Raw genomic sequence first — 11,787 nt, forward strand, 5'->3', positions numbered from 1 at the left:
GCAATGGAAACGAATTTCATTTCCAATACTAGTAAAATCTATCCCTTTAATTGACAAATTTCATGTAAAGCAAAGTCAAACGAACATCAAAAAATGCTTTTATTTTAACATTTTCAAGTGAAAAATTATACTAATCAAATACAATAATTTATAATTCTCAAAAAAATAATTTTTAGACAATTCAATTCTTTGAAAATCCTTTTCAATTCAATTCTAAAAGTAGATATAATTGATTTAATCCTGATTCTACGTTGAACTTGACCCATTGGTCAGTAATCATACTACTTCTGTCCATTGTACACAGTCAGTGTCACACAAAGAAAAAGTACACAAAGGTGGGCCGTCGGCACATCTTCCCGCCCTTGAAACCCACTCTCTACTCTACAAATACACCGAATACAGGCCTTGGGTGGTGGTGTTTTTTGTGAATTCTTAGATTGTTAAATCGGAATCTGGTAAGGAACAACTCAAAAAGGGAGTTGAATATAATTGGGATATAGAAGAAGAGGTTTCGATGAAGCCTGCATGGCTAAAGGGGCTAATGGAGGAGAAATTCTTCGAGCAGTGCGGGATCCATCAGAATCGCAGGAAGAACGAAAAGAATATTTTCTGCTTGAATTGTTGCCGAAGCTTTTGCCCTCATTGTCTTCCTTCTCATACCACCTCTCATCCTTTACTCCAGGTTCAATTTATCAGCTTATTTTGTTTAATTTATTGTCGTGTTCTTCTATTTGTAAAATTGATCGTGTCTAGAGCAGCGGCGGAGGGAGGGGAAGGGCAACACAGCCACCGCCGCCCACCGACGGAGCATTTTTATATTTTCCTGTTTTCATATAGAAAATTTTAACATATATATTTGAATAATGAGCTCACACTCCATTGAATACCACCACGGATAGATAACATACCACTAGACATTTCGTCTCTTCGATATTTTTCGACTCTTATGTGAAAATCCTGGCTCTCTTGTTTTTATTGACATTTTTGGAAGAATTAAGTCATGAATTTTGCCTTGCAAAGGGTTCTTCTTCAGTTGTTGCTTTCAAAAACTGTTTTGACCCCAATCGTCAAATTGTAGACAATTGCAGCTCTATTCTGTCTTTGTTCAGAATACCCATTAGTACTGACAAATCATTTATCGATCTCCTTCCCCAAACTCAGTTTATTTATAACTATGTCTCGATTTGCAAGTTACCTGACATTAAATGACAGATCCAGTAAAAAAATATTTACAATACTGTACGAATTTTGAATTTCATAAATGATAATTTACACACCCACCATCAATTTCCATCGAAGGATGGAAAAGGGGTTAAATAAATGAAAACAAAAAGACTGAGAAACTGAGATACGATCGAATTATGGTTCAAATCTGCTCTTGAATTTTTGTATTGGCCAGTTACATGTCATTAACCTTGTTCGAGTTTGAATATATACCATATCGGTATACAGGTTAGGAGATATGTGTATCAAGATGTTATTAGATTGGACGATCTCGAAAAGCTCATCGACTGTTGCTACATTCAGGTACCACTCGACATAAATTTGTTATAAAGAATTATAGTAATTTCATGACTTTATTATAAGACCTCTGTTACCTGTACACTATAAAGGTAGTTTGATAGATGGCATTCATCCGTCCTTTGATTTGACTTACTGGAATTCAAATCAGAATAATGTCACTCGACCCATATGGATGACACCTTCGATGACCGTTCCCTCACATGGGATGCGTGGATCCCGTGCGAATAAAATTATCCCGACTCTCCATGTGTGTTTGTGCAGTCATCCATGCGGGTCATGTAGCACGGTTGTTCAAATCTACGGATAGATGCATTCATTTGTCAAACTACTTCTACAAAATATTAATGCAAGTAGAATAATTCTTGTTAGATATCTTGCATCATTAGTAATTAGAAGTTTATCTTTGTTTATGCAGCCCTACACAATAAATAGTGCAAAAGTCATATTCTTGAATCAAAGAGCTCAATCTAGATCTTGCAAGGGTTCTGGCAATACTTGTTTCACCTGTGACAGAATTCTTCAGGAGCCATTTAACTTTTGTTCACTCTCATGCAAGGTCCAAACTTCCATTTAACCGCTCAATTAGGACTCGATTACGAATTCTTCAAGTGCAATATTTTTTTTTTCCTTTTTAGTATAATCTTATCTTAAAAGCGCCCCCTTTAACTTCTCTCTTGCTTACATTATCTAATTCGGAATTATATAAATATACGCAGGTGGATCACATGACTTGTCAAGGAGAAGATTTATCGAGTATTCTGTATAGATTTGATGAATCTGATTTCACCATATCGCAATTCGAGGGGCTATGCATGGATGTCTCAGACGAGGCTCAAATGACGCCCAATCCCTTCTTAGAGGTCGACCCAATATTGGAAGAATATAGAGGCGCGTCTGATTCTAGTTACGGCATTGGCAATTCTGCGATCTTCAAGGAAAAAGAAACCGCGAAAATGAAGGGGAAAGGCGGGTTTCTTCCTGGTATTATGCTCTCCTTGAGCAGCAGGAGAAAGGGAGCTCCTCATAGATCTCCTCTCTCTTGAACCTCGATGCTTTAAGGAACATCTCAAGTCAAAATTTTAATTGAATTCAATAGTATGTCATTGGGAATTAATTAGTGTCTCCATAAATATGTTACGTTATTTATGCAATTTTATCAGAAACCATCGGTGATTAATTAAGGTCGTATTGAATAGAACTAGTTAATATTGCATAATTGAAATAAAGTTGGTTTTATACTAATTTTGTTTTGAAATAAGAGGAATATAATGTCTCTTTGCTCTAAGATTAACGTGTATTTGATTGTGAAAACGAAATAAATTTTAGAGACAATATTAGAGACATCATCTTATGCTTAAAAAATCACATCGATTTTTAATATTTATATATTTTAGTATCACATTTAATTATTGTCAATTTTAAAGTCATATTTTATTTTAAGAGCCTGTTTAGGAGCGATTTTATCACCCAAAAAATTGATTTTTTGATCGTTATTTCACTATTTCAGCCGTCATATTTGACTTCTTCTCTCACAGGTGGATCTTACTTTTCTCCTAACGATAAAAAAATTATTTTTTAAAATCACTTCCAAACATGCTCTAAATAAGGTTAATCTACCCAAAATGCCCTTGTGAAGAAGAGAGAAAATTGGGTAAGTATATTCATATACACTATTTATTACTTGCACCGCACTTTAATTACACATAAGATTCTCAATCTATGGCCACTATAGTACTTTTGTCTCTAATTTGTTCGAAACATTATCCCCATTCTTTGATTAATTGGTAAATCTCTCGTCTAATGACAAATTTTCATCCAAATTGTCCGTTGAGAGGGCATAAAATGATTAGCCCTTGTTTGAGGCCCATTTTTTAAGAATATATTTTGTAAAAAGTGATTTTTTTTTTCCCGAAGAATACATGGTTATAAAAGAAAAGCTTTGACTTTTACGTGTGAACTTATTTTATTGAGAAAATGTATATTTGTAAATAAGTTTTGAAAAAGGGTTGAGATTCTTAAATAGAAATAAAATGTAGTGTAATAAGTAAAAATTATGGTATGAATATAATTACTCAATAGAATTTACTACCACTAGAAATAACAAATGCACTTGTTAGTAACAAAAACTACGAGAAAGGAAAAATATTTTTAAGATTGATTTTTATTATGATTTAAAATTATAATGACTTAATATCATTGGTCGCTAGTTATTAAAAAAAAATAATAAATAAATAAATCAGTTTTTAAGTGTCATTTTTAAAAATTTTAATATAAAGTATGATTGTTTAATGGAACCAAGCCGATTTGCCACCCTCCTTGACAAAAAACTAGGGAGAGGGGAAGCATTTTTATTTTATTTTTTTCATTTTTTATTTCACGCGGGTTCCACGCATATGTTGAGTATATGGCAACCAAATGGGCAAACATTTTCTGGCACACCAGCTTAATTCCTATTTAATGTCAAAAATATGAGAATGGGCAATAGAAAAATAAAAATAAGAACAAGAACACACGAATTTACGTAACAATCGAAGATTGAAAAGAACCCTAGTCAGAGGAGAAGAAAATCAACTATATCAACGATAAGTATAAGAAATGAACATTTTGAATGGCTACTCCCAAAAATATATCATATAGAGTGCGAGAATATAAAATTATCATAACAGTAATTTTACCATATATGTCACATCACGAGTTTTTCGTGCTGAACCAAACAAAATTCGAGTCATCATACTCAAATATTTAATAATTCTATTAATTAATTAAAAGAAAAAAAACTTACAAATCACCCAAACATACTCGATTATGGGCAATAGGACCAACTGGTGGATTTGTACGGGCATTCAAGTGTTAACAGACAAAAAGGCCAGAGTGGGACCTTCCAAAAATGCCCTTCCATTTTTCCACATTTATTTCTAGACAAAAAGTTCATGTTAAAATTCCACCTACATCCATCCAACAATTGTGTAAACATATCCCATAAACATCTCAACATGTCACCTTGAAGAAAAGTTTTTTTTTTTCTTTTTTATTAAAGGACAGTAAAGTATCGATAATAATTTTGATTTATTTTATTATGCTTTGATAAGATCTTGTCTCTGTAAATTTTATTAGTTGACTCGAAAATTCAAAGATAGGAAACAATCAATTTAAGTATTCAAAATTAGTATTCTTGACTGTCAAAAGAGAGGAGACAACTAATTTGACTAAATAATCAAGAAATTTTAACATGGTGACAAAACACAGATTTTCTCAACTTTTTATTTCGGTGCCATGATAGATTGGTTTTTATACACAAATTCTTCAGTAAAGAGTATTACTCGGGAAGATTAAAGACAAAATTAGACGTCTTGAAGCCTCTCATGAGGCGGTCGAGTTGATGGAGTAGATGAGTGCGTAGGTCTTTGATCACGAATTTAATTCGCCCTACCAACACTTTCTCGATCAAGCCTATCGTATCGAGTTTGTCAAGTGCGGTTTACCTGACTGGCGTAATTTGCAGGCATTTGCGTTAGCCCGAGGTTTTACCCAATGTATACCTGAAAGATAGCGGTTGCAAATTCCCCCGTCATAAAAAATAAATAAAATTGGACATCTTGAATGTGGAATTAACGATGGTACTGTTGATCTCGAAAAATGTACCTCCAACGTGGTCAACAGATTCTAAGACCTCTCACGTCCAGATAAGTCGTATTCCTGTACACTGGGACAAACCGTTAGTTACACGTGGCCCTCTTCGATGGGGGTGGAGCCGGCCACGCATACTCCGACGGTCAAGTCAATTTTTTTGAGGAGAAGTATATGAGTGTGGGAGGGTTTTAACGTAAGCCTCCAATATATAAAAAGGGGGTCGGTATTGGGAGTGAAATGGAAAATGTAGAGAACAAAGTTATAGTATCAAAGTTTAAATTTGCGTTACCCTTGATGACACTAAGCGTGAGTTTTTATAGTATGAGATATTGAGTGTACGTCGTCAGATGAGAGGACACGTGATCTTATCCTCCTAGATTTAACTTCCCATTATGGGTATCAATCAATCACAACGTATTTATTCTAATGCTAATTTCCCTTCCATAAACTATATCTTGAGACAGTTGACTTGACTTGACCAAGTAGGTTGGCTACGACGACTGTGGCAGGGAGTTGTCATGTCAACCATATCAATAGATTTGATTCAGAAGGTGTTCGGCCAAAGTGCCTTGCCTCCATCCTTGAGGGGGATTCAGTTACATATGGGTTCGGTTATAGATGGGTTCAGGCCGCGAGCCCGCATGCGTGGGCTTAACTCATCCACGTCAGCTCGGAAGGACACAGGTAGGGTTTCTGTTGGAGAACGTATAACAGGTATTGTGTTTTTCGATGAGTAATTTTCATTAATTGTAAAGTTGAATCTTATTTGTGAAATACTATTTTGAATCGGGAACTAGGACTCTTCAACTCTAGGCTAATGGAAAAAAATTACTGTCGAGTGTGTTATAATTTGATTGTAAAACCTGGCCACTTAACTAGCCCGGCCAGTTATTGTGGCGAGTTGGGTTCACCTGAAAAAACTAGCTACTTAACTAGTTCGGCCAGTTATTGCTGGAAATTAGCTTCACCAAATTGACTGATTCTTGATCAAGTTTAAAATTTATTCCCATTTGGGAATAAAGCTTACACTAATGAAATATTATTAGTAAAAGACAATTTAAACCTTCCAAAATTGTCCCATTTTTATTTATTTTTATTTTTATTTTTATTTTTTTGCAGTTTTATAATTTTTTATGACTCAACCCAACATTTTCTTTAACGAAAGAACCTTTTTATAAACCGTGGCTTTTAGTTTCTTTATTATTGTTGGGGAGCCAATTGATATGGGTTGTTTTTTGGCCATCGAAACATGACAGTATCTGAGAATAAGTATCGACTAACTCTGTGTCAACAATCAAGGTAAGACGCATGATGCAAGTATTATTGACTCGATCAAATCTAACTACAAATGCATATATGAAAATGATATTTTAATTGAGTGGATATTTGAGTTGTTAGAATTTTGTTCAAAATATTAATAAAGAATGAATAGATGAATAAAACGACAAGATAAATATAAAAATAAAAAATAAAGAGAGGGGCTTTAACCATATGCTTTAACCGCATGGATAAAGTCCATGCGGTCGCATGAGCCCCTTCAAAGAATTGAATGAGGCTCTCAGCACTAACCATGCAATCGCATGGTTTTGTGTCATGCAGTCACATGGTTGATGGAAAATGATTGTGGGGTCAATTTTTTTACACTTTTTCAATCAGAATTATTGGCTTTTCATCCTTTTTTTCCACCATTTCATGGGAACTCATTTAAGCTTATAAATAGGTGATCCAAGTGCAAGAGAATTACAATATAATCTATACCCAACTATTCATTCAAAATAATAATAATAATAATAATCATATATTCATTGCTTATCTTCTCACTTGTTCATTGTGTAGAAACATTTTTACTTTTGCTGTTCTTCATAAAAGACTTGTTTAATCATATGAACGATTTGCCGAAAATCCTTGAAAGCATTGGAAGGGAGGCAAATAACATTGGAGAATAGCGAGATTAATTTCGTGTTCAAGGTTTCATTGATATATTTATTATTTTTATCCTTGTTTCTACTTCATTTTTTCTTTTCCATTGCCATATTTTTCAACACGAGTAGGGTTAGCAATGAAAATATCACATACTCCCAAGGTAGTAGTTAGAGTTGCATGGGCCAGAATTGCTGTATAAAAATAGAAACTGATAAACTTGCTCGATTTCACGTGATATGTTTCATTCACTCAAACAAAAAATCATCGTTAAGTCGAAAATTTTGTGGTCAAACTGGTACAAAACTAGTAGGACCAAAATTTGTATGGTACACTTTTATCTTTTCCCTAACAATTATTGCTCGAGGGTCCCTAAGTACTGAGCATCATTCATGGCCCATCTGCAAAATCATGTTATTTCTTTCGATCAACTGTCTTCTATTAATTGAAACAAAAAATATTAACTTCTCCTATTCACATTTGTTATCAATTGGCAATTATCCAAGGCGATGAGCTCGTCCCACAAGTGATTTTGAGTAAAGATTATGGGTTACTTTATTCCCATTACGATAAACATTGCGATCTGAACAAGTTAACTCTCGCACTTGGCCTCTTCCACTTTCATCACAATATTCTTAGCAAATAGAAGACCCTTTATTGAAGCAATTGACTCGACGTCCACCTGTGAGGACATCCATTTATTTCACATGCGCAACCAGTTACCACCCTCTCGTGATTCCGAATGACTGCATCTAATCAAGCGTCGCTAGGTGTGGAGCCAAGGGGACAAAAAATGAATTTATACCAATACAAAAGGGAAAAAAAAATTCATAAGTGATTTTTTATTTATTATTATTATTTTTTATTTTTTTCCGACCTAAAATGTTAAATAGGCTTGTGGCAGGCTTGGGTTCCCTCTCCCTCCGCTTCTGGTCATCAATCGTCTGAATAGGAGCATCTATGTTTATTCATGTTCGATTTAGCTAAAAAATGATTAAAATCTAAGTTAAAGTCAACAATTAATCTAAACTAACCATAGGCTTACTTTAGCCAGAGCAAGGTTTACCCCACCATGCACTCAACAAGTTGTTCTGAACGATAAAGTTCTAATAAATACCCAGTCGAAACTCTCTATTGTATGAGTATATTGAACAACCATACATAACTATGTTCTTTCGAAATATCCTACTGGTACCATATGAGTATTGCGGATAAAATTCGTTAAAAACGTGCAATAAAAATTACAGGTCCCGTGACTATTATGTAATTTCATTCAAAGAACATGTTTGGGCATGTTTACAAGTGCTTATATTTGTTTAGGCTCTATTTATATTCCATTCAAAATAAAGAAATTCTGATTTTTTTACTTTGTGTATTTTTTTTAAAAACAACTTTTAAGCATGATCTAACACAGTGAAACTAGTAGTTGGAGAAAAGCGAAGGGTAACATGACATGAGGTCGTGCTTATGGTTATATTTAGAAACTCAGAACTGATACAGATTATTTAAAATTTATTTTTACTAACTCATTTTTAACCTCATATTTTCTTAATAAAATAATTTTACACATCGATCTATATATATATATATTTTCCCTTTTAATTATGCATTCTTCAAAAAATATTTTTTTACCAATACATTTTCGTAAAAGAAAAAAAATCTACCTCAAACTTGCCTTCGGTTATTTACGTGCGACAACAAGACTCAAGTTATATAGAACTTGTTTGACCCACATTATTTTTAAAAAATATATTTTTCAACAGTGATTTGACATCATGTTAATCACACATTTTTCAATAAAATAATATTACAAGCAAATTTAAAAATTTTCCTTATTTTTTAACCACACATTTTTTATTGATTTGACATGAATAATGCATTTTTTTTCTAAAATGTGGCTCAAACATGGGCATATAGAGCTCCGATTTGATACAAATTAAAATCAAATTTTTATTAAATTTTAATAAAAATTGATCAATATGGTTGAAAAGTAATGAATTTGATGAAATATATCGATTCAGAAATTTGGGGCCAATAAACATCAAACATGTCTCATCTAATCACAGCCTTTTTCTCAACTTGTAGCTGCCAAAACAGCTCCTTCCTTTTTCCTATACATGGCGGCTTATTGGATGTCATGTCATGATTACTATTGGCTAATTATGGTGCCCTCAAATCTACTGTCCACCTCCCACGCTGAGAAAATCTTTTGGTTGCATCGTCCACATGGTATGATTGTCCAATGTCGAGGATCCATCTCGACGGATGACCTACACATCTCTACTGAAGATTTTCTCCGCAACTCCAATATTTAAAATTGACTGGTAATGTGTGTAAATAAGTGATAAATTTATTAATCAAATTTTAAGCAATGATGTGAAGTGCCGTCGAACGTAGATTCTTAACTTCTCATTTAACGAGCATTCGTAACACTCACGTGAACTCAACATCAAAATTGACTTCTAAAGAAAGTGCCTAATTAGTAATTCACAAACTACACCTTAGTCTAGCCATACAAGATCATTATATTACGATCCTATCACATTTTATTGTCACAACAACTCATGTTCTTAGCTAGACGAGTCCACGTAACTAAAACTCTACCAGAAGTAACCCTCATACATCAATCTGCTAGGTCAAGAAGAGTGCTAGCTCTTTATATAAAACCCATTTTGAGATCAAACATAGGAAAAATGCCCGATCAACTGTGACTGAATGACGACTACTTTGTAATACTCAGTATTCTAACCCCAAAACAACGTCTCTTGGGTATCATCATGGGCATGACTTTCGATATTACAAAGTGATCGTCACTCCTTCCCCTAAACTTGACAATGTGAAATTTATGAGTCAATTTCTTTGCTTGAACAGAAGCAGGCTGCCAGAATTAACACTGTAAAATCTGTCCTTTTTTTTTGCCATTATCCAACAAAAAATCATCAAGTGTTATTTGTATTAATTCTAACAATATATTTTTTTGTACAAATAGTAAATCTCTTTATGACTTATTGTACACTTGTGAAAAGAAGATGAAATGGGACCCAATATACATTGTGATCGAACAAACAAACAAATCCATCATTTTGACCAAATCCTTTGTTCCTTGATCCTATAAACCTATACCTCTACTCTTCAACATAGGCGTCTGATCTGACCACTTTATTTAAAACCTCCCATTGAAACGTCCCTTTTTAACCTCTCATTAGTCCACTTCCATTTCTTCAACTTTATTTGCAAATTCAAATACATACAAAAGAGTACACAATATTGTTTCCTATATAGAAGAGTAACAACACCCAGAAACTTGGAAAATCAGATGAGAGTAAATTAACAATGCTGGCAATTGGGACAAGAGAAATTCATCTAAGAACAACGCGCAACTTGGTCTCGACTTGTTCTCGTACCCTCCACTGCCAACCAAAATCATAAAAAAAAATTCATCTATATTAGAACAAAAGCAAAGATGAGATACATGGTAAAGAAATTTATTTGCCATATCTCCTTAGTGGTCTACTTGCAAGTCGTTTATCTCCTCATCTGTGAGTGAACGCTCCATTGATCGATATGCTATCCTATAACAATGACTGGTCATTCCTTTCTTGTTGGTGAAGTTGTCTATCAATTTCACCTGGCAAGAAAATTGATATGCTGTGGTGAATTAAATAAATTACGAAAAGAAAATTTTCCTTCAGCTAGCAGATGAGGAATATCAACACTCCAAATTTGTATACTTTGGCAAATACACATCAGAACATTTTTATTAGCAGCTTCTACCATATGGCTGGCTCCTTTCTAATGATAATGAATAAGATCTAGTGAAAGTGAAAGGACAGTGCATTGCTTAACTTCATACATGCACTTTTCTTCTCTCAAGCACAGTAATTAGGCACCAGAAATGGAAAAAAGTAAACATTGAATAACGCAAACGTGACAAATTTAGCTTTTCTTCGGTTAAAAAAGTTAACCTCAAATCTTCAAAAAATGTGCAACATTTACAAGATCATCATCACTACCAAGCTGCAAATTCACCTGTCATCTAAAACATGTGGTACTGAAATTAGAACTTGAATTTGAAATGAAAATCAAGCTAATCTACTGCAAACTCAGCATGGCGGCATAGTCTTGCCGAGGATAAGCATAATGGAAGTTTTGTGGTCCTAGAAACATTTAAAAAATAATCTTGATGATAGTTATATGGCAATCACTCCACATTGAACATCTTTACACTAGATTGTCAACGTTTTGTCATCGTCAAGGGTTTGTTTTTAAACTACATGAACTTATGGCCCTAAATATATTTCATAGCCGATCCGAAGCTCTTGAAAAGTCATAAGATTACTATCACTACCACGATTTTTCACATCAGTTAATGAATAACTATCTTACCAAGCTTCTACAGGGGAAAAGGGTATAATAGTGAAATATTAAATGAACATACCTCCTCCACAAGATCCCCAGCAATACCTCTAACGACTTCACAGAGGTTGTTCTCAGTAAATGAATCGCTGATCCAGAAACTCATGTCCTTGTAACATGGAGGGTACTGTAAAATCATAGAAATATTTGAGTTTCTATATAAAATGTCACTAGAGCTACTTCTATAGATCTAGAAACAAATAAAATATTTGAAACATGAGTGTAAAAACAACATTCTGTAGAAAGCAATTTGTACAGCCATCATATTTAGGCCAGAAACGGGATAGAGAATTAAAA

At 33.9% G+C, this 11,787-nt stretch overlaps 2 protein-coding genes across 3 annotated transcripts in view; one reads left to right on the forward strand and one right to left on the reverse strand.

The window, feature by feature from the left end:
• Positions 1-356: 356 nt before the first annotated feature.
• LOC111370265 lies at positions 357-2,766 on the forward strand. 2 transcript variants are annotated; one of them, XM_022991941.1, is made up of 4 exons: positions 357-682; positions 1,453-1,527; positions 1,940-2,080; positions 2,241-2,766. In XM_022991941.1, exons 1-4 carry the CDS (start codon positions 515-517, stop codon positions 2,565-2,567), a joined length of 711 nt encoding a protein of 236 aa, XP_022847709.1. In that variant the 5' UTR covers positions 357-514; the 3' UTR covers positions 2,568-2,766. The 2 variants fall into 2 exon arrangements, with proteins under 2 accessions (XP_022847709.1, XP_022847710.1); XM_022991942.1 differs by lacking the exon at positions 1,940-2,080.
• Positions 2,767-10,368: 7,602 nt separating this feature from the next.
• LOC111370026 (phenylalanine--tRNA ligase, chloroplastic/mitochondrial-like) overlaps positions 10,369-11,787 on the reverse strand; it is a 14,020-nt gene continuing 12,601 nt past the window's right edge. The window contains exons 13-15 of the mRNA XM_022991738.1: positions 11,513-11,680; positions 10,589-10,702; positions 10,369-10,484 (exon numbers count right to left, since the gene is read on the reverse strand). Of these exons, the coding sequence (XP_022847506.1) occupies positions 10,434-10,484; positions 10,589-10,702; positions 11,513-11,680 (333 nt within the window). The 3' untranslated portion in view covers positions 10,369-10,433. The remainder of the gene's footprint in view (positions 10,485-10,588; positions 10,703-11,512; positions 11,681-11,787) is intronic.

Source organism: Olea europaea, chromosome 21 (genome assembly GCF_002742605.1).
Source record: "Olea europaea var. sylvestris chromosome 21, O_europaea_v1, whole genome shotgun sequence".
In the NCBI taxonomy this organism is placed as follows: domain Eukaryota; kingdom Viridiplantae; phylum Streptophyta; class Magnoliopsida; order Lamiales; family Oleaceae; genus Olea; species Olea europaea.

Excerpts from the sequence above, each read along its gene's own strand:
- LOC111370265 (XM_022991941.1), top strand. The coding sequence starts at position 515 with ATGAAGCCTGCATGGCTAAAGGGGCTAATGGAGGAGAAATTCTTCGAG. Across the intron at positions 683-1,452 it reads CCTCTCATCCTTTACTCCAG|GTTAGGAGATATGTGTATCA; the intron begins GTTCAATTTATC and ends ATCGGTATACAG. Across the intron at positions 2,081-2,240 it reads TTTGTTCACTCTCATGCAAG|GTGGATCACATGACTTGTCA; the intron begins GTCCAAACTTCC and ends AAATATACGCAG.